The sequence below is a fragment of the Eretmochelys imbricata genome, chromosome 15 (genome assembly GCF_965152235.1).
Source record: "Eretmochelys imbricata isolate rEreImb1 chromosome 15, rEreImb1.hap1, whole genome shotgun sequence".
NCBI lineage: Eukaryota > Metazoa > Chordata > Testudines > Cheloniidae > Eretmochelys > Eretmochelys imbricata.
In genome coordinates, this window is record NC_135586.1 from 24,660,209 (window position 1) to 24,683,348 (window position 23,140).

General features: G+C 48.1%; 1 protein-coding gene across 1 annotated transcript in view; it reads left to right on the forward strand.

Annotated features, from left to right (window-relative positions):
* The window catches only part of NCOR2 (nuclear receptor corepressor 2), a 284,712-nt gene that overhangs the window by 150,549 nt on the left and 111,023 nt on the right, over nucleotides 1–23,140 (forward strand). Inside the window, exons 11-13 of the mRNA XM_077835004.1 lie at nucleotides 561–739; nucleotides 5,738–5,792; nucleotides 7,973–8,071. Coding sequence (XP_077691130.1) covers nucleotides 561–739; nucleotides 5,738–5,792; nucleotides 7,973–8,071 — 333 coding nt within the window. The remainder of the gene's footprint in view (nucleotides 1–560; nucleotides 740–5,737; nucleotides 5,793–7,972; nucleotides 8,072–23,140) is intronic.

Consider the following 23,140-nt stretch of genomic DNA (forward strand, 5'->3'; position numbering starts at 1 on the left):
AATGGAGGAGGGTGTTAGGAAAGTTTTCATAAAAACGAAAGGTTCCCATGGAATGAGACTGGCTCCAGACCCATCTTTTCCACCTCCCGACCCCTTCAGTCCCCCCCTTTGCAAAATAACATTCAGACCAAGATATATGCAAAACTGGACCCCCTCCTGCTTACATCCAAACTGTGCGGTTGAGTTTTGAGCCACTCTTTGTATGATTTTTACAAAACCCAGACTGACTGACAAGGGTTTGCAAACCCCCGGGGAGCCCTGATTTTGCCTGTCTCTAGCTTTGAGCACGGGAGTTGGTTTCCTTGGGTCAAACATTTTTACAATGTGTCTCAAGAGCCTTTTATTTCCAAAGGGAAGATTAACTATTTCCCTGCTGAGGGTGACAGCTTCTTTCAATATTAAATTTAGGGTTACTCCAGCAATAAAGCTGTCTAGTACTTGCCTTTAAAGTCTCCTGGTCCCACAACCTGTCCTTTCCCTATGAACATCTGTCCCCTCTGATTCTCCCCTGGGCTCTGTGGTGCTGATGAGAACCGTCCCCTTTGCTTTCTTTCCCAAAGAACCTGGAGAAGCAGATGCGCCAGCTAGCCGTCATCCCCCCCATGCTATACGATGCTGACCAGCAGCGCATTAAATTCATCAACATGAACGGCCTGATGGATGACCCCATGAAGGTGTATAAGGACCGGCAGGTGATGAACATGTGGAGCGAACAGGAGAAGGAGACCTTTCGGGAAAAGTGAGTGGACTGAGAAGTGGCCGACCATAGGCAATGGGAATTAGGTGTTGGGAAGTGTGACGTACGGGCTGGATAACGGCTTGAGCACTGGGCCCTGGTTGTGCAGGCAATATGGTGGTAGTGGAAAGCAGTGGTAGATTCTGTGATGACACCCTGGCTGCTACCAGTGCGTGCACTGCAGTGTGTTTTGGAAGCTGAATTCCTTGCAGTAGCTTGAATGGCTGCTGGGCTGTAGGTAGCAATGACTGGCGAACCACAAAGGTTTTTTAGAAAAACTCCAAATGGTGTTAGCTGTACCAGGCAGTCTGATAACTTGGATGAGACTGAACCTTGGAAAAAGGACCCAGGTGCAAGCCAGAATATGCCCAAGAGGAGCCGATCTAAAGGTTTGGTTTGGTATGGGGAGCCATTGGAATAGACACACTGCATATGAAAAGGGAAATACATACTTTGAACTAGACAAGGTCGCTGGGCTCAGCTCATCTCAAGCCTTATCTGGAGAGGTTCTTTGGAGACTTCCAGTCTGTCCTGGTTTTCTCCATGTCAGGAATACCTTTGGCCTTCCTCATAGTTACTTCCACATGCAACTGAAGCAAGCAATTGCAAAGATGCACCAAAAAACCCTTCTTAAAAACCCTGTATTGTTAGCCTTTTTAAGTATATTGTGTGTCTCCCAGGCCATCAAAACGGCAAGTATTGCACCTGGAATGATGCAAGGGTTAATAATTTAAAGTAAAATTAAGGGAAATGCAAGGATCAGGCCTGGTTAATGACACTGGAAGATTCCGTGCATGACTGTAGCATCGTCCATGCATGATGGTTTCATTTTTGTCAGGGTGGGCCGTCCAAAGTGCAAGACACACGTACAGTACAATTTACAGACATTGACACAATTCAGCTTGACCTGACTTCAATCTCTCCAGCCCATGAAACCCAGTGGGACCCTGGGTCTTGCAGCCGTTCATCACTGGTACACTCAGATAAAAATAGATGGCCCTTTTGGCCTGTCCTGAAGATCAACAATCTTGGGGTCAGTTTAACCAGACTTACTCAGAACTTAAGGCAGATTCCAGTTCCGTTCAAGTTGGACAAAGGTTCAGGTTGCTTTATTTTACGCAGCCCTTTTAGCTTGTCCCAAACTTGGATGTGGGTGGTGCCAGTAGAGAAGTAGAGTGTCACGTTGTTGTTCTATTGTTGTTTTCGTGATTACAGCTAGAAGCCCCGGTTTTCCTTTATTGTGCTGTGCATGCACACAATGGAGAAAACAGTTCCTGCCCTAAAGAACACAGCATGGAAGTATGGCCCTGCCTGAAGACAATCAGGGTCTCTTTGAAAGCACAACTCACCCATGGTACCAGAAGTATATCTGAGTGTTAGCAGCCTTGCAAGTGCTGACTTTGAAAAAGCATATTGTTGTTTTGCATTGCATTGCTCTGCTCTGAATATGAAGAGTCATGCATATTTATAAAACTGCAGTAAAACCAAGTTTCTTGATCAGCCATTTGTTTATACGTTTAGTACATGACAAACAGCCTCAGATCTGTGATGTGATCCCATTTTGTCAGAGTGTCTCTGATTCTTTTTTAACATCTCAGTTTCTCCTTTAGTCACATACCACAGAAGAGCTCTCCAGCATGTGGTATGATATTTGTCTAGATTCGCACTTTAGGACACTTGACGTAACAGCCTGCAGCTGCAGATGGGTTATGTTTGAAGGGGCCTTTATTGTAAGCTCCCAAGCGCTGCGTTCCTGCTGCTCCATCCTCCACACTGGCCACCTCCCACATGCTCAGTGCCCCCCATTTATGTTCCCTTGTTGCCCCAGGAAAGCCATCTGCTGGCTGCAGCTCTGACTAGCTCCAGCTCTGCTGCAGTCATTGATTACAGTGACCATCCTGAGGGCGGTCTGGGTCCTGATTCCAGTCTCACTTCAGCACGTATAAATCAGAAATCGCTCCACCTAAGTCAGCAGTTACACTGGGATAATAAAGCCAGTGCAGTTAGATCAGAATCAGGCTCTGTGTCTGTGAAGCCTTGGGCAGACATCGATCGTTCAAACCTGACAACACCCCAGTGAGTTAACCAGTGACTTTACACTCTCAGAGAAACCGAGGCAGGGAGGTTCTGACTTGCCCAAGGTCGTACAGAGAATCGGCAGCAGAACCAAGCTCGGGAGCTGGACTTCAAGTCCCACGTATGTTTCATTAGAACGTTCAGCCTCTTAGCCCTCTGCCTTTCATCAGAGGGAGCAGCCAGCCCGTATGGTCCAGCTCTTGTCTACCGAGAGTTTTCCCAAGGCAGCGATTTTGCCAATCCCGTAACTCCAAGTCAGACGTGTGACTGCATAGGCGGCCCTCAGGAAGGTTTGACTTGCGACCTGCTGTGTTCTGTCTGCTGTCAGAGAGCCACTCGCTCTGGGAGCAGCACAAATCCAGCAAGGGGCATTTCTGGGCCAGGCTGAATTGTGCTGAACTTCTCCCAGCTGAATTTCCATTCCACTGCATTCCTGTAAGGCTAAGGGAGCAGTCTTGTCGGGGGAATCCAGGGAAGGTATTTTGCTTAAACACAGACAGTCCTTAGCCATAGCTAAGCTTGCTTTCCTTTGGCAAAGCACCAGTTTGTTTTTCCCTTTCAGGCCAGGAATAGCTTATGCCAAATGCTCTTCAGTCCTGTCCCACTAGTTAAAGAAGAGGGGTTAATTAGAGGAGCTGTTGCTTTTGCATTGTAGGCTTTCTCCCTGCTGGAGGTGCAACCGCTCAGAGTCGCTATTAGCTGCTCCAGCTGGGGTAGAGCCTGCTGACACCATGTGTGTGTTCTGCAGAGGAGGAAGAGTCCCTCCAAACCTCCATCGCGCTGTCAATCTCTTGGGTAACTCAGAAGCCTGCTAACTACTCGTGTTGTCCTGCAGTTCCAGCAACAAGCTGAAATAACACGTGAAAGGTGGCTGTTTCCCCCAATTGGGGTTGCGCTTTTTAATTACCCACTGTGCTGTCTTTAAAGATTGGGGGGGAGAGCGCATTAAAAGCCAGGCTTTAACAGACTCAAGCGATGATGCATCTGTTCAGACAGGTTTCGTTAGCTGGCAACATTTGGAACCCTTTGTCCCTCGTAGTCTGGAGTCATCCCTGGGGTGTTTCTTACAGTAGTCAGCCCCCTGCCATGCCAGCCGAAAGGTGAGAGGAAATAGGAGTGGTTCATAATGGGTCACAGTTGCGTTCAGGTGAGCTGCCCAGGAAATAGTTTTCCAAGACCCCATTCACCACCCACACCCAGTGCAGAGGTAATGTGGCACCAGCCAGAACATTCTGTTCTCTGCACCATGGGATGTTTTTCAGGCATGAAGCTGTTAAATTACAGTGAAACCTGCACTAAGGACCCTTTCCTACAGGCAAACCCCTGCCTTGGGCAACCACTTCAAAGGATGTCCAATTTCCCACACCACGTTTGCTCAGCCTTTGCTTAAGAATCAGTCCGTTTCTTGCTGGTCACTTACGTGGCTGCCGGTTTGACGCCAGACGTTAATTCCGAGTTCCCTTAGCACATCACTGCCAGCTACTGAGATCCTGCTTGGGAGACTGTGCTCGGTCTTTTCTCGTCCTTCCCCTTCTCAGGCCAGACTGGGTCTTTGCAGCTGCAGGCTGGTGTTCTTGGCATCAGAGCTCTGGGCTCAGTTGCAGCATAAACCAAGCAGCAGGTGGTGGCTTCATTAACCCCCGTATTCTTTAGGAGATCATCCATCGTAAGAATATAGATGGGGAAATCTCGTGATCAAGTCATGGCTCCTAACCTCTCTTGGCGACTCTATCAGTTCATCAGACGATGGGGAAAATGCATCTGGGGAGGGTGGCTGCACTGGGTAGCCGATGCAGCCATAGCTTTGCAGAAGGGGGCAGCTACCCAAGCAGAGGCTACTGCAACCATGAGGCTGCAGAGCAGCTGTGTGTGGTGGGGAGGGAATTGTTCCAAACCCTCCTTATGAGAACACCAGGCCCGGCTGTGCAGATCTGTTGTGTGAGCTGCTACGCTCAGAACGCATCCCGATGAATGGCAGGCAGGCAGTGGGGTCAAAACCCTGGGCTGCTAGCACTGATGGACTTGTTTGGTGGACCCCTGGCTCCATTGAAGTCAATGGCAAAGCTCTCATTGACTTCAGTGGGGTCAGAATTGTCACCTCTTGCCTTTCTCAGGCTGCGTGAGCAAAACTGCAGGGAAACAGGCGGGCGAGCATTTGGGTCTTTTACTGGAAGGGGCTGAGTGAGTTTGACGCTCTCCCAGGAGCGCAGCTGCCATGCCTGGCTGTCACTTCTCCCCGAGGACTTCTGACCAGCAGCTGGGCCTGGTGATGCCAAGGCATTTTAATCATGCTTCGTGATTTCCCTGGAACTTCCTCGAAACAGGTCATTTGTTTTCCGTTTGCAAACTCTTCGCTCGTTCTTACGCTTGGCACTCAAAGGGAATCAGTGGCAATCTTTGGCCTCTCTTTCCTTTGGCAGGGCTTGAGAGAGGCTGGCACGAAGTGGAGTAGTTCTTAGGCTTTCCTGTGGTATGTGATTTAGCCGATTGCCGAAGACCGCTCCATGGTGCTATCTGCTTCAAGATGCTGAAGCTTCTTGTCCTATTTCTTCTGTCCTTCCCTGCCCCGCTATGCAAACCTGTGGAATAAAAGCCAAAATACTGGGGGTGGGGGTGGGGGGAGGAGACATTTTCTCCCCCACCTTCAACTCCCAGTCAACAAAACTTGAATGGGCTACATTTAAAGTTCTCCTCTTTCTGGGAAGCTGCCTCATCAGGACAAATAAATATTTTTTCAAACCAATGAGTCACTTGAAAAGCTCCCTCCCACTGCCCTCTGACTTTAGGATTCAAGGCTAGCTCTGCCAGCAGATGGAGTGCGCAGGCAGCTGCAAGGCCAGGGCTTGGGATCACAAAGGCAAACATGGAGAACAAACAAAGAGGTCTCTAGGCTTTCACTTTAACCTTCTGTCTCTTGCTCTCTAGGTTCATGCAGCATCCAAAGAATTTTGGTGTGATTGCTTCATTTTTGGACAGGAAGGTAAGTTGGTTTGGTTTGTAACGAAGTGATTTTCAACCCCTTCTCTGTCTCTATCTGTCTTTCATTTATCTCAAGTGTTTCTCTTGCACCCATTCCCAAAGTATCTAATGCACAGAACTATTCCTCCTATTGAAAAGCCGCCTTTTATAAAGCCCTGTGTTGCCACAGAGCCTCTTTCACCAAAGAATCAGAGTAACGGTACGTGCTGTGGAAAGGCAGTCACTTCTGCAGCAGAGGGAGCCAGCGAGGTGGCTGCACAGTAGCCAGAGGAGGGAAAGTGCTGGCCAAGGACATCAGGACATATCCCCATTTTTATGAGATGACATGGGACTGGAGTGTCTGTGGAGAGCAGGCAAGGACCTTAGTTTTTATGGTGTCATCTGAATGACCCCACGTGAAATGAAGTAGATGGGTTTTGGCTTAGCTTAGAAAGATGAGAGGCGGAGTCCGCTCTGAAGGGATTTGGAGCTCAGGGTCCCAGGGTGTCGGGATTTTCAAACCTACTGTCTGGGCACCTAAACCCACGCCTCTGCTTTATCCCACATTTTGTAGGCATCTCCCATTGACTGGACTGTCATGTATTGGGGGTTGCAGACATCCGGCGTGCCCTGTCCAGTGTGCTGCCCCTGTCTCAACTCAGGGTGGGGCCCCAGAGATGTTGTGAACAGTAACCCACTGATCTCTTGCATTATCATTTCTTTCTTTTTTTAATTCTGAAAAACCATCAATAGCCAAGAGGTTTTTAGTGGTGGGTAGACACTGAAATGGCCCAAGCTCCCTAGTGCACATTCCTGGTGGATTGATTTACACCAAGGAGCTTTTTTGACCCCCACTAGTTGGACAAACAAAGGAAGTATTTGAAAAGCAGACCCCAGAAGATAGTGAATCTTCTGTTCCTCCCAAGACAAGACAAGTCATCTGTACCAGAGCAGGGCAGCCTGGAGGTTTGGGTGGTGTCATATCGGTAAATCCTAAATGGGCGCAAAGTTGCAGCCTCTGGGAAGGAAGTCTCTCGGCTAGCACTCCAGTCCTAGCACTTTTGACCTGTAGATCTCAAACACTTTTCAAAGGAGGGAAGCATCATTATTGCCACTTCACAGATGGGGAAACTGAGGTGCAGAGCAGAGAAGTGACTTGTCCAAGGTCACACAGCAGGTCAGTGGCAGAGGTGGGAATAGAGTCCAGGTCTCCTGAGTCCCAGACCAGTGCGCTAGCAGAGAGACTGCCCTTTCTCTGAAAGGAAGGGATCTGCTAGGACACGGCCAGCCACTTATTGTCCTGGCTGTCCAAGTTGCAAACCAACTTCTGGCTGCAGAACTTCTGCCTCAGGAGAATATCATCATAGCCTGGATTAACGCACTCAGATTCTGGAGCAGAAAGCTCCACTTCTCATCCCAACTAGCAAACAGGGTAACAGACACAAAGACCCTCCTCTAGAGAGCGTAGCGGGTGTGTGTGCGTGTAATCGTGGCTATAGAAAGGGATCCAATTAATGCCTTAGAACAACCAGACTCTGTTTTGCGAACAGCTTTATTCTCCCTGCGTGAATGTGACAGGTGTGTCAGCAGGTATTCATCCTGTCGACAGAGCCGCCTCACTGTGCAGCTGCCTTCTGTACTAAAGCACCGTCGTCTTCCAGCCTCCCCCTTTCTCCTGTTTTCTAATGCAACTGGTCCATAAGTCCTTCCTCTAGGCCGGTGCTTGCCTCTCTCTGAGCATTGTAATTGGAATCTAGGCAACAGCTTCTGAATGCAGAGGACTCAATATGTCAGCGAAATGTGTTCAACGCAGCAACTGTGGGATCCAGCGCTCTATTCTGGCACTTATAGGGTGGGGTGCAGTTATAGGGGTGCAGTTATAGGAAGGGGTCCCAGCTCGTCACTTTAAAGTTTGCTGGGTGTTGAGTGCCCTGGGCACGCATGGGGGCTCGCTCTGTTCCATGGCTGAGCATCTCTCCCAAATCGCTGGGCCCATACTGAGCTCTCAAGGGAAAGACTGGCTCTGGGTGGGTGTGGGAATGTTTTTTGCCCTGCAAACCTCCAGTAATCGAAGGAAACCCAGCTGTATTGGGGTCTGGAAACATGCCGTGTGTAGCCTGTGCCCAAACGCCCAGTGCTGGGATCCTGCGCTTTGAAAGAATGCTGGTGTCGAAAATGTGGACACTTCCTGTGTCGTTACAGACGGTGGCAGACTGCGTGCTCTATTACTACCTGACCAAGAAGAATGAGAACTACAAGAACCTGGTGAGGAGGAATTATCGACGAAGGGGGAAGAATCAGGTAAGAGGTGAAGACGGATGCACAGGACCTTTAGCCGGTCTCTCCTCCTGACCACACAGCAACAATCCTTTATATTCACAGCCCACAAGTGTCAGGTTAAGGTGATCCATACCAGATCATTCCTCCTCTCCCCAGGGAGTGGATGGCATGGTTGCTGGCCACAGTGACTCTTCCCATCAGGACCTTGATCTCGGAATTGAAAAGCTATTTGGGGCCTTTCTGTGGTCAGAGTGGTTCACTGACTGTTTGGCTTTCAAGAGGCGTTGTCGTCTGGGAAATGGTGACATTTATATATTCTCCTCCTCCCCAGCTTATCAGTAGATTTTAAAAAGAGACGATTTAAAAAGGGAATTAGTGTTTGTGAAAGACCCGAGAGGCTGGAGTCCTCTGCGTACACAGTAGATACAATCTACACAGTAGGACAAGTTTCCCCAAGCTGTCTACCAATGCACCTCACTTCCACGGATGTAGGGACCACTAGCCTTACAGGTGAGAACAATATTCAGTCTCCTTGGGCCATTTAGATCTTTGCCTCCCTCAGACTGTCAGCAAAGGTAACCATTGTGTTAGTGGCTTTTGTGATATGGATCCTTGAGATGTATCTGCTCCTTGGGAACTAAGCTGAGACCACTGAACTCATTTCACAGACAACCGAAAAGAACTGGCAGTGGCGTGTGGTCACCCCATGCCATCAGCTCCAGGGCTAAATTTGAGCCAGTGACTGATAGGTCACATTAACTCTGCCGCTGAGATTTTCCAAGCTATCGAGGGGACCTGAGTGTCCACGTCTCTTAAGCAGCATCGACCGTCTCAGCCCACATCTTTAACCCAGTGGAAAGTCTTCTGGTGAATCCCAAACCTTTAGGAACTGTCCATTTCATACAAGGGTGGGTGGGGGGAAATCTATTTAGATAACGTGATGCTAGGGAGGGAATAAAAGGCTAATGCCCTTCTTTCTTGTTCTATAAAACTACCAACATAAGCAGTTCATTCTGATGCCTTGCCATAAGAAGTACTTGTCTGATTGAAGGGAGATAGGTAGCTTTGCCCCAATTTGATCTCCACAGCATGAAGACATCAGAATAATTAGCACATGATGAATACCACAGACTGGCCCAATTTTCTCTTCTTTTTTTCAGACTTAGAAAAGGAAAAGGCCTGTTAGGTGATCCATCTCCCTGCAGACACGGGATGATGGCCTGCAGTATGTTTTATACTGTTGACCATAGTCTGTTTTATTAGGTCACAGCAATAGGATGTGAGGTCACGTTTGTTTCTTGTTCATATCAGAGGCACGCAGCTAATTCTGATTTCATTGTTGAGTTGAGCAAGTAACAGGCATGCGGAGTGAAAGGTAATTTACTTCCCCTCCCCTCGCCTCTTGTAGATGTGCACCTGTGTGGTGACATACCTGCATATACTTCACTCAGTGTGTTTTATTTACATTTCAGGTTATAAACTATACTTGGTTACAAAAAGTCCCCAGGGGCTTGCTCACAATTAACAAATGGGCCTATGCATGATCACTAGAAGTAGGGTTCTGTCTTTTTAGAGGCGTGTAAACGTCAAGCACTTGGAATTTGAGAACATTGATTAAAATAAGAGCGTCATATCGGAAGTTTTGAAGGGGTATGTGGAATAATCAAGCCTTTTATTAAATCTGTTGTTATTACCAAATGCCTAGAAGTGTGCTAGGTGCTTCACAGAAAAAGGAAAGTTGTATGGCCGGATCTTCTGTTGGTATAATCTGTCATAGATCTGTTGAAATCAGTGCATGGGTTGATTGGAGGTGGTGAAGCACAAGGGAACAATGAGACGAAACAGGGTCAGTATGAGAATTTGTGGTCTGTAGGAACCCTGCAGCTGTCTGAACAACAGGAGAAAGGGGGCTTCTACACAACCTTTGTAACATCAGTCTGTATTCCGCCTTGTTAACTACAGTTGATGCAGTTAAAGCATTGAACTTGCCCTTCTAGATGGAAAAGATTTAAACATGAGAAACTGGGAGTTAGTAGAGTAAACAAAAGAAAAACAACAACAAAAATGAATTTAGTTCTTGTCGTAGCAGAGCATGCAGCTGAATCCGGATAGAAATCGCGTTTCAGCCGGGTCTTTCGTTGCTCTGTTTATGCTTTTGAGAAGGCAATAATGGTGGTTTTATTTGCTTTGAGGAAAGAGGGGAGTTCAGGGCGGGTTGGAGATAATTATGAGATGAAATGAGCTGTTCTAGTGTCAAGACTGTCATTGTGGTCTAGTTATTAGAAAATAAATTTAAAAAATTCCCATAGCTGCTTTGGCCGATTGTCTCCTGGCAAAGGATGTTCCTCATAAAGCTATTTACTGCTGAAATAGCTCTTGCTGTGATCAGGGACTTCGCAGGCGCTGCTTCCAGTTTATGTAATAGAACCAAGGAGATTGGTGTTCTAATTCAGAATGTGGGCACAATGCTCAGTATGTTTTCCAAACTAGAATGAGAGAAAAGTGAGCAAATCTGATATACTATCATTCTCACTCCCCCGTCACCAACATGCTAACTCTCTCGAAAATAACGACTTTGAATTCAATGAAAAGAATCACACTGCTGTGCCCTTTGGCCTTTCAGCACTGGATCATTTAACAATTTAAGGACAATTCATAATCTTGAAGTTACAGTCTTAATATCTTAACCCCAGATAGAGTACAAAGTTAATTACATACTGTCTTTTTGTCTGTGTTTTGTCAGGCGTTCTACAAGCAGACAACAAGATTAGCTAATACACATGAGCTTGTGTTAATGGGGGATTTTAACTTCCCTGATATCTGTTGGAAGACCTTTACATAATTTCAAAACATATGTCCTGCGAGTTCTTAGCATGTGTAGGGAATAACTTTCTGAATCAGAAAGTTGAGGAAACAACTAGGGGGTCATCCGTTTTGGATCTGGTTTTGACCAACAGGGATGAATTAGTTGTGAATGGGAAGATGGTCGGGAACTTGGGAGGAAGTGAACGTGATCTGATAGAATTCAAGATCCTAAGGAAAGGAGGAAACGAGAACAGCAAACCAAGGACACTGGATTTCAAAAAGGCAGATTTCAACCAACTCAGAGAAATAGTAGACAGGGTCCTGTGGAAAGACCAATTAGGAAGAAAAAGAGTCAGAGGGCTGGCAGTTCCTAAAAGCTGTAATGCTAGAGGCTCAACATCAAGCTATTCCGACGCAGAGGGAAGAGAAGAAGACCCACAGCAGATCAGCGTGGCTGCACAAGGAACTTTTTAGCTATCTAAAAATGAAAAGGGATCCATACAGGAAATGGAAGGAGGGGCATGTCCCCAAGGAAATATAATGGGAATAGTGCGAACATGTAGGGACACAGTCAGGAAAGCCAAGACAAAGAATGAGTTTCAGCTGGCAAGAAATGTTAGAGACAACAAGAAGGTTTCTACAAATAGGTTGGACAAAAAAATAAAGGTCAGGGATGGTATGCGTCCTCTGCTCAGTGGAGAAGGTGAGCTGGTAACAGAGGATGATAGGAAGGCGGAGCTGCTCAACACCTACTTTGCTTCAGTCTTCACACAAAAAATAATGTGACCAGATGACTCATGAAGTTATCATAGACAATAAAAAGGGAGAGGGATGCAGATCAAGATAAGTAAAGAACATGTTAAAGATCTTCTGACTAATCTGGATGCTATTCACCCCAGGGTGCTGAAGGAATTAGCTAAAGAAATCTCAGAGCCAGTGGCAGTAATATTTACAAACTCAGGGATGACAAGCGAGGTCCTGGAAGCCTGAAGCAGGGCTAAGGTAGAGCCCATCTTTAAAAAGGGGGGGGGGGGAGAGAAGAAGCTGGGGAACTACAGACCAGTCCACCTGACCCCGATACCTCGGAAGCTACTAGAGCAGTGTCTAAAACATTCAGTGTGCGAATACCTGGAGGATGGAGGGTGATCATGAGCAGCCAGCATGGATTGATTTCCTCCTTTGACAGGATAACTGGTTTAGTGGTTAGGGGGAATGCTGTGGACATAATATACCTGGACTTGTACAAGGCTTTTGATATCTAGTGCCACATGACATTCTGATAAGTAGCTGGAGAAATGCAGGCTCAGTGGAACTGCCATTAAGTGGATACATAACTGGTTAGACAACCACAAACAAAGAGTAACTATTAATGGAATGTCAGATTGGAGGGAGGTCTCAAGTGGGGTTCCACAGAGATCTGTTCCGGTTCGGTGTTGTTTAACATCTTTATTAATTACCCGGATGTCGGAATACAGAGCATACAGATCAAATTTTCAGATGACCCAAAGCTGTGGGGGAGGGTTGTCAACCCTCTGGAGGGTAGTGCTAACATTCAAAGGGATCTTGATAAATTGGAGAACTGGGCTATAGACAACAAAATGAAATTCAACAAAGACAAATGTAAGGTGCTACACTTAGAGAAGAAAAACCAAACGCGCAAATACAGAATGGAGGGTAACTGGCTTGGCAGCAGCACGGCTGAGAAGGATCTGGGAGTTGTGGTGGATCACAGCGTCAGTATGAGTTAGCAATGCGATGCTGCTGCAAAAAAAGCAAATGCAGTTTGGAGTTGCATTAACAGAGGCACAGCAGGCAAATCACGGAAGGTGATTGTACCGCTTCACTCGGTGCTGGTGTGGCCTCAGCTGGAGAACTGTGTCCAATTTTGGTCACCAGTGTATAGAAAGGATGTAGAGAAACTGGAAGGGATCCAGAGGCGGGCAACCAAGATGATCAAAGGGATGGAACGCAAGCCACATGAGCAAAGGCTGAAGGAAATGGGTATGTGTCGTTTGGAAAAGAGGCGATTAAGGGGAGATATGATAGGGGTCTTCAAATACTTGAAAGGCTGCCTTAATAAGATGGAGAAAAATTATTGTCGCTTGCCACAGAGGGCAGGACAAGAGGCAATGGGTTCAAACTACAACATAACGGATTTAGATTAAATTTCAGGAAAAACTTCCTAACAGTAAGAACAATAGGACAATGGAGCAGACTGCCTAGGGAAGTCATGGACGCTCCTTCACTGGTGGCTTGCAAAAGGAGGCTGGATAGTCATCTGTCTTGGATGGTTTAGACACAACAAATGCTACATCTTGGCCGGGGGTTAGACCGGATGACCCTTGCGGTCCCTCTAATCCTGTGGTTCTAGGAGTCTGAGGGGTTTTTTTTTTTTTACCTTTTTCAAAAACACAAATTTCTAATATATAATTTCATTATCACTCTAAAACTTTTTAAAAAGAATTAGGTCAAATATTACTATACACGTTACTAACCGGAAGCGAACACCGGATTTAACTGACAGTTACATGCAGGCTCTATTACAGATACACACGTGTGGGGGGGTAGGGGGCTACAAGCTCTTCAGGACTTCCAGGACTCAGTCTCCTTCAATGACTTATTCAGCTTCAAATTCACTTCATGGTATGAGGGAAACTGTTGCTTCAGTCTTGTGTACGTGGAGAATCTGACTGGCTTCGCTCTAGTAGAATAACGGTTATGCTATTCCAGCCTAACTTCCCCATGTAAGCACTCTGTTTTGGAATCAAAAATGACTTCATTCCATTACACATTACTTCATGGAGCCTAGTTATTGTGGAATAAAGTCACTTTTATTCCAGAATCGAGTGCTTGGCCAGAGGAGCATATCTGAGAAGCCACAATACGGTAGTAACTGTGCGGTAGCTGTGCCGGTCGGTTTTCCCCAAGCCGACAAGCCCTGAGTGAAAACCTCCCTCCAACAGCAGGAAGGCAGGTGGTGCAGCACAACCGGGAGCAGCGTCAGGATGCGGTGGATTGTCAGGCTATATAAAGTCACCGGTTGACTCAGACAGCGAGAGGGAGCCTGGGATGTTTCTCCTCATGCCTCCTCCAAAGTGGATCAATCAGGCTGCTGGGCTCTGGGTCAGTTTCATAGATCAGCTGCTAACGAAGCCAACTGCCATGGCCAGGATGATTCAGAGGTAAATGAAGTCATCTGGCTAAGTGCAAAACCCCCCAGGCTGAGTCCCTGGGCAGGCCAGCAGGATATGCTGTCATGGCTCTCCTGCTTGGTGTTGTAGTCAGCACTCAGATATTCCACAGTGAAAGAGCCGCTTCCTCGAAAGCGTCAGAGCTAATGAACATTCTGTATCCTCTCCACTGACGGCAAAACAAACTGCCCATCCTTACTGTGCAGGAGACCACAGCTGTATTTTCCCCGATGCTATGACATTTGAACCGGCATGTTGTAGTGATTAAAGCAGGGAGCCGGGAGCCAGAAGTCCTGTTCCAAGTGACTGCGAGTGACTCACTGTATGACCTTGGCCCTTGGGCAGCTTGAATAGTTCTTGCCAGTCCTGAGAAACATTTTCCCATGCCCACCCTCCCCTGCCCTCTGCCGAAAAAGCAACTGCATTATTTGTACAGACTGCTGTCCCGCACCCAAAAGAAACCCATTTCTTGTCCCCCGTGGTCACTGCAGTAATGTGAAGGAACAACACAAACTCCGACTTTATAAACACGCCGTTCGTTTTACGTAAACACTGTGTCAGACTGTTAAACTGCTGAGCTATTAAATATCTGCAGCAGAGACATGGTGTGTCGGCTAAACTTTTCTTGCGTTGTGTGCGGGATGGGCATATGCAAGGCAAGTTGGGAGTTCGTGTTCCTTGCCTGTTTCACTTGCTTGTCTCGTCAGTGCGCTTTCATGGCTCAAGATTACTTACGATGCAGAAGAGTAAGGTCCTCATGTAAATCTATATAGCCATAGATGTCAGCAGAAGCTCTGTTGATTTACACCGGACAAGGATCTGGCCCTAAGAACAACAACATGAAGAATATATAGCGGGATCTTCAAAAGCACCTAGGTACCTCGTTTCCATTGAAATCATGGGATTGGGTGTCTAATTGTCTTTACGAATCTGGCCCGTAAGTCTTAAATTTACCTTTCCTCAGTTACCCAGATCCATTTTTTCCCCCTAAACCTTTCATTGTTATAAAGGAAGACGTTGGCAATAAAATAACATCAGAGCCCTGGGTCCATCCTGTGGGCAGTACTCACACAGTCCCTCGTCAGCAAAGCGTGGTAGTGGGACACACTGCCTTTAGTGGGACTTAAGCATGCGCTTAAAGTTGAGCGAGCACCTGAGTGCTGGACCCAGACCACAGGTAATGCCTCACCGCTAACGGAACTACTTACGTGGGTGACTGACTTGTGTGAGGGAGGGTTGCAGGGCTGAGTTGGTGTGTTAGGGGCTGGGAGGGCCTCCCTAACCCGTTTAATATCACCAGCCTGGGTTTGGTTTGACGATTCCCAGTCTCGTGCGGTGTGCAGGAACTCTCTCATGAGGAAGTGAAGGTGCTCAGGATCGAGTCCCAGGCCCTGCCCACTTTCCATAAAGGCAGCTGATCCTCTCGCACCGGAGCACAGTAACGGGTCCCAACAGGCAGACCGAATCCCTTGTCGGAGCCACAAACTTCCGAATTTTCAACTGAACATTTTTTGTCAAAGTTACTCCTCATGGAAAGCCACATGCTTCTGCTCCAGGCAGAGGGCCAGATGGGGCCATTTCGTTTTTAAGCCAAAATCCCCACTGGGAATTTAACTTGGAAACTGATGGCATAGGATGACTCAAAGCTTTGAAAAGCCAGTGCTCCTGATAGGAAAACGCAGCTATTTCTGGGAAAGCTGCTTCCATGCATTTTCTTCAACTCAGCGTGAGCTCATCCGTATATTGAGGCCAATTGCAAGGGTCCCCCCCGCCCCAGAGAAAACCTTGTGATTTAGCAAATATCCAATTTTTATGGATCGTCAAAACTCCTCTCCCCCCCCCCGAAATACAACACCCCAGTGAAAAATAATCTCGCCATTTATACGCAAAGATCCAGAAATCTGATTCAAAGGTTCGAACTGGCCCCAGAGACTGATCTACTCTGTGACCCCTAGAGATGGTCCCTGCAGGTCAGGATGGAGGCGTGCCCTGGGGCTATGTGGGAAAGGCCGGCAGTGTTGCCAGCCTGTTCTGTTGGTGAGCTAAGGCGCCGCACTCAGGGTTGTAAATCTGGCATTTTTCGGCTGCGCGCTATTGACTTCAAACAAAGAATCATGCAGGGAGGAAGGATAGTTGGTGCTGAAGTTTGGGCGCTGGCCCGGGGACCTGAGGACCGGGGTTCAGTTTCCTGCTTTGCCGTGGACATCCTGTGGGGGAATCCCTGCGCCTCCGTGTCTGTGAAATGGGGATAATAGCACTTCCCTACCTCTAAGGGGTAAAACTTGTATGGGCCTCAGATGGGGGGCCCCGTGGGTTCAGTAGGTAGGTGGTAATATCTGAAATGTGGAGACATACTCTGCTGTTCAAGCAGGCTTTAGAAATGAGGCGGGCGTGGGTATGAAATGGACAGTGCATGCCACAAGGGATCTGTTGGAAGGATAACATTCAGAATCCAATATTACTTTACATCAAGCCCTTACAGGAATCCTGAATGTGCTACTTGGCTTTTAGTGCATCCGCTCTGGTTTCCTGCCACTCTGGGCTCGAGCTGCTCCCAAAGTCCTTTGAGCATGCGCATGGAAATGTCGTTCACCCCCCTCCCTGCGCATCTCTTCCCCGCCCCCCCGCCCCCCCCCCCCCCGCTGCCATTGTTGTGCTGCAGTTTCTCCCCTATTTCAATAACCCAGCTGAGGTTTTCCAAACAAAATAAAAAGAATGCCCTAAACACATTCCCATTAACCCAGCCACATTGTTTGGCAATCAAATAAGAACGATATGGCCATATTTGGGAGAAAACTCAAGTCAGAATGGGCCACTATGGAAGGGTTAGTATGTGTTCCAGGGGGCGGGGGCTCTATGTACTGCCTGGCAAGGAGCTGGCAGCGCAGAAGCAGCAGGAGGATGTTGAGGAGTCTGAGGGATGTGGGGGCTGGTCTACACTGGAGACTTACATCGACGTAGCGACGTCTCTCGGGGTATCGTGCTACTCTAGGCTGGACAGGGAAGCCTGGAGAACCCGCAGTTCTTCATCCTTTGAAAGCGTGGATGCAAAGGAGTATTGAATCACATGCTAAAGAACAAGGTGGGTGAGGTCATATCTTGGACCAACTTCTGTTGGTGGAAGGTACAAGGTTTTGAGCCACACAGAGCTCGTCTTCAGGCCTGGGGAAGGGAGCAGTGTCTGAGCTACATACGAGTTGGGATAGATTTTTAGGCAGAAGGGGGAGCAGGTGGGAGACGATCTCTTGAAATGAATTGGGCAATTGGGGGTTAGATTGTTAAGCATAAAGGGTTTGAAGTGGGCAATTAAGGGTAGCAGGCAGTGTGGTGTGTTACAGGTTGTTTTAATGAGCTATAAAACCAGGGTCCCTGTGAAGTCCATGGCTTTTGGTGTCTGGCAGAGTTATGAATTTTAAGTTCCCAGGCTTGTTGTTTTGAAGGTGTGCAGGTTTCCCCAGAGGACAAGTATTGAAAGAGCCCTTCTGCTTAACAATCTGTCCCAACTTGTAGTTAGGTCAGACACTCTGTGCTTCCTTCCCTGCACCTGAAGCAGAGCTCTGTGTAGCTCGAAAGCTTGTACCTTCCACCCACAGAAGTTGGTCCAATAAAAGATGTGACCTCACCCGCCTTGTCTCTCTCCTATCCTGGGGCTACAACAACACTACCAACATGCTGAAGAACATCCAGCCAAGACAGTTGGGCACTTTGGTGTGGCTTCATTACATATGTGGTGGAAAACCTCTTACAAGTGAAATGAAACACAGGCTCTGGGTTCCTCCAGGGCCTGGGCGTGGTCAACCCCCTGCTCTGCCCCAGGTCCTGTTCCCACCTAAACCCTTCCCTCACCCCCATCCCACCTCTTCCTGCCCCCGTTCTGCCCTGGCCCTGCCCCCACCTGCCTTCTGCCTTCCCCCAAACCTCCACCTCCGCCCCGCATCTTCTTGCCCCCACTCCACCCCCATCCCACCCCACCTCTTCCCACCCAGTTCCGCCCCTTCCCCTGAGCATGCCCCATCCCTGCTCCTCCTTCTCCCTCCCAATGCCTCCTGCACGCTGTGGAACAGCTGATCTGCAGCAGACGGGTGGCGCTGGGAGGGAGGGGGAGGAGTTAATCAGTGGGGCCGCCAGCAGGGGGAAAGTGGGGGAAGCTGGCTGCTGGTGGATGCTAAGCACCCCACTAATTTTTTTCTGTGGGTGCTTCAGCCCTGGAGCATCCACGGCATCGATGCCTATGAAATGAAAAGCTCTTTCTTTCCCTGTTCACACGTGAGTTCAGGCTCCAGCATTTCTCCTGCAGCAGTCGATGTGTTCTCTAAGGGTGCAAACCTGTACCCATGCGAGTACGTCCTGTTGACTATAAAATCCAATGGGGAGTTTTGGATTTTAGCATTGTGGGTATCTTCCCTTTTGCAGGGGAGATACAGAATACCAGGTACCTAAAGGAGAAAGTTGTTTCTGAGGTGTGTTGTTTTTGACAGATTTGGGGTTGTAAACAGCTCCGGAACAAGGGAAATATTCCAGCATTTCGTGCCACTGTTCATTTGCTTTCCAAAGCAGGCCTTGGTGGAAATCCTAGAGAGGGATTTTCTGCAAAAACATTGATGCTTTGTTTGCGCTAGGCATGTCTGCAGTGTGGGTGAATGCAGGACTTCTGCCCCCAGCGTTGTCAATCTGGCATCTTTCCCTAGGGATCTGCTTACAAAATTCCTAGAGGGGAGTGGTACAGGCAGCTCGTGAGGCTGCAGGCAGAGATAAATAGCGCAGTATAAGACACTTAGTGGGTGAGAAGGCAAACCACAGAAGAGGAGAAAAATCCATTTCCTGACTGGGTCAGTGAGTGTGGGCTGTCCTCCATCCCCATGTACAAATATGGTCATCCCTATCCTTCTTCCGATCTCTTGGGACTCCTCTTGCACAGGCAATCAATTCACTTTAAATAAAAAAAAAAAAAAAAACGAGCAGGAAACCAACCCCCTTATGGAAATGCCTGGGAGGACTTAAGAGGGATCAAACTGACAAGGTTCTATAGAAATCACTCTAAAACCCTTCAAGGAATCTTCCGGCACCTTATAGACTAACAGACGTATTGGAGCATAAGCTTTCATGGATGAATACCCACTTGGTCGGATGCATGTCATGGATATAAACCCTTATAGACTCTACTATTATTGTTTGTATTGTGGGAACACCAAGGGACCCTGGTCAGAGACCAGGGCTCCGTTGTGCTAGGTGCAATACAAAGACATATCAGAAAGAGCGCCTCAGTCCGGCGGAGCTTGTAATGTAAGTATGAGACAAGAGTCCACAGATGGATACAACAGGTGGACAGGGAGCATAAGGTAACAGTGAGACAAAACTGATCAACCGAGAATCATCTCCTTTCTGAAGGGTTTGTTGGGGATTTTTTTTAACCACCTTGTAGCAAGATTTTCTATCATTCTATAGGACTGTTCAAAGTACCTATAGGGAAGTGGCTCTACTTTATCGACTGCTGTAGGCCTTTTCCATATCCTGTGAAGATTAGTCACCATACAGAAATGCAAGTCCCTACAGTTCCATTGCACACTAGCAAAGGATCACGTTCCATGGTTTATTCTTCTGTGCTAGGACTTCTCGGCAGAATTAGGCCAGTTCTTGACTCTGCATATTTTTTATGCACTTGTTTTCCTTATAGAATCGACAACCCAGCTCTTTGATTTCATTCTGCTTCCACAGTTGCTCTCTCAGATGGAGGCTCAGGACAGCAGTCATCAAAGTCAAGCACCCGACAGCTATTCCTCATTCTCTGTGTGTTGTTTCGGTGATAGCGTGCTTTGATTTGAGGTGTTTCCCTGTGAGTGGAGGGTGCCAAGGATGGTAATGAGATGTGAGGCTTGGGGATTGGGACATTCCAGACAATTACAGCAAAGACTTTGGGGCCTGGGTGATACGTATATACTTTAAAACCAATAATAAAAGCCCCAGCCATCCACCCTGTGCTCTATATCCATCCTGTCTGCAAGGGCCGCCTGTGGGTTGTGGTCTGACTGATGCTATTTGCAGCGGCTGCCTGGCATCAAGCCGCTGTCGTAAGTGTCTCTGCCCCGTCTCTGCTGTAATGTCGACTGACACAATCCAAGGATGCTTTGGGGGAGACATCGTGGGGTGGTGGCAGTGTTTGCTAGTGGTTAGAAGAGGGAATTGACAGAGGTTCTCATGTGTAGTGGTAGGTTCAGCTTCTCTCCATGCACACAAGTTACTCCTGTTCATGTTAACTGCAAGAGACAGTATGTGGTTGTCCCATTAAAGGTACAAGATTCACATGCTGTTTGGCTGTGGAGCAGGCTGCGCCAGGCCACTCACTGGGGAGTGAACAATGCCTCATCTGCAGCAGATCCAGGTGGGGACAGGAAGGAGGTGCACGGCTGAAGTAGCAGAGTTGGGAAGCCCTGGAGCGAGTGCTTGAAGCGACGGGACTTGCTGCACCATTTCAAAGGTGTAGCCAGGGCTCTTCTGGCGGTGCTCATCAATGCAGGAGGAGAGGGAAGACTCCTACAAGGCAGTGCAAACTGGCAACTCCAGTGCCTTCAGCCATGTTACGGGCCTGATCCTCTAAAGGGACCGCCTGTGCAACATACCCACTGAAGTCCGTAGCCGTTGTCTGGGTTGGAGTCTATGGCTGCCTCTTGTGTGAGTGCGCTGGGGGGATGGGGTTCTCCGTACCCAAGCAGGGCCGTACATAATGTGGCCCATAGAGTGGGTTCCTTAATAAGGCCAGTGCTGTCCCCCCACACAGACACTCCAAGCTCATGTAGAAAAGACAACCACAGGCCTCCTGGTGCTTCCGTGCCGAGGTCCCTTTAACCCTTTGCCTTAAGCTGGTCTCTGAACTTTTTGAAAAATTTATGTCACTCTGATCACATGCGATGGTCTCAGAGCTAACCTGTTGGCCAACCAAATGCAAATGGGAAACAGAATCAGAGCCATTCTTCTGAAGTCACCCAAAGGAAAATCAAGTCTCCGGCGCTGTGTGGTAGGAGAAAACACTCCCCAAACAGAGCTGTAAAAAGAAGGGGAAAAAGTGCACTGGGTTGTCAGAGGGTTCGTATGAGCTTTGGAACACTTTTAGGAGTCGCTGTCAGAACAAATTTCATAGACTATCAGGGTTGGAAGGGACCTCAGGAGGTCATCTAGTCCAACCCCCTGCTCAAAGCAGGACCAATCCCCAACTAAATCATCCCAGCCAGGACATTGTCAAGCTTGACCTTAAAAACCTCTAAGGAAGGAGATTCCACCACCTCTCTAGGTAACCCATTCCAGTGCTTCACCACCCTCCTAGTGAAAAAGTTTTTCCTCATATCCAACCTAAACCTCCCCCACTGCAACTTGAGACCATTGTTCCTTGTTCTATCATCTGGTACCACTGAGAACAGTCTCGATCCATCCTCTTTGGAACCCTCTTTCAGGTAGTTGAAAGCAGCTATCAAAGAGAAATCATTCTTCTCTTCTGCAGACTAAATAATCCCAGTTCCCTCAGCCTCTCCTCATAAGTTATGTGCTCCAGCCCCCTAATCATTTGTGTTGCCCTCCGCTGGACTCTTTCCAATTTTTCCACACCCTTCTTGTAGTGTGGGGCCCAAAACTGGACATAGTACTCCACAAGAGGCCTCACCAATGCCAAATAGAGTGGAATGATCATGTCCCTCGATCTGCTGGCAATGCTCCTACTTGTCCACCCCCAAAATGCGGTTAGCCTTCTTGGCAACAATGGCACACTGTTGACTCTTATCCAGTTTCTCATCCACTGTAACCCCTAGGTCCTTTTCTGCAGAACTGCTGCCTAGCCACTTAGTCCCTAGTCTGTAGCGGTGCATGGAATTCTTCCGCCCTAAGTGCAGGACTCAGCACTTGTCCTTGTTGAACCTCATCAGATTTCTTTTGGCCCAAGCCTCTCATTTGTCTAGGGCCCTCTGTATCCTATCCCTACCCTCCAGCGTATCTACCACTCCTCCCAGTTTAGTGTCATCTGCAAACTTGCTTAGGGTGCAATCCACACCATCCTCCAGATCATTAATGAAGATATTGAACAAAACCGGCCACTAGACCGACCCTTGGGGCACTCTGCTTGATCCCGGAGGCACTCCGCTTGCTACCAATTTGGTTGGAAGGCGATATTGTCTCAGGGAGGAAGGAGGTTTCGCTAGTGTCAGAGCATTGCCGTGGAGAGCACAGAACAAAGCCAAGGTGGTGATTGTAAAAGCCATGTCATTAATACTAGAAAAATATCCTAGAACTGTGCTGCTGGAGGTGTCATGGGATGAGTTGGAGAGGTGATGAAATGAGCTTACTTGGCTCACGGCTTCTCTTCAGGGCATGCATCGCTCATTACATCGCGAGAGCTGTCGTGGGGAGGTGCAATATCTAGAGATGTGGGGAGGGGGGGTCGTGCCTGTTCGCTGCAGGATGCATTCAAGCTGCAGGCCCTAGGATCCGTTGAGTGTTACCTGGGACACAGAGAGGTGCAGGGGTTTAGCTTAATTGTGCTGTCTCACGTCCTGCAGGCTTGGCCTGTGCAACTTGGAGGTCAGGACAGCAATTGAGGTGGGGTGGCAAGTCTTCCTTGGAGAACCACAGAAGGAGGAGAAAGGGGACTGATCAGAGGCGCCGCTGGAGCTATGAGTGGGGATTAGAGCTGGGTGGTGGTGATGTAGGGGGTTGTTTTGAGGAATAAAAGGAAGAGAGAGTTTCTTCCAGATATCGTGAGTTCCCCTCCCCACCGTGGTTTTTCTGATGGATGGAAGTGGGGGAGCTGTGCGTTCTGAGCAGTGCCAGGAGTCACAGTGTAGTGATCAGTGTGCAAACTCATTAGTACTGTATATTGAGAGCTAAGAGAGAGGGTGGAAGTAGCACAGTGAACCCGAGAGGGAAGCGTCTCTGAGGGTCCGTGCTTAGCCTGCTCGTGGCATTGGTGGGCACATGCGCGTGTGCGTGCATACGTGCATTCACTTTGCCTCTCAACTGATTGTAAAGCCCGTGCCTCATTCCAGACCTAAGTGTACCTTTTATCCCTCACAAACCTGCTGGGACCTCATGCTGCAAATTCCTGTCCTCAGAA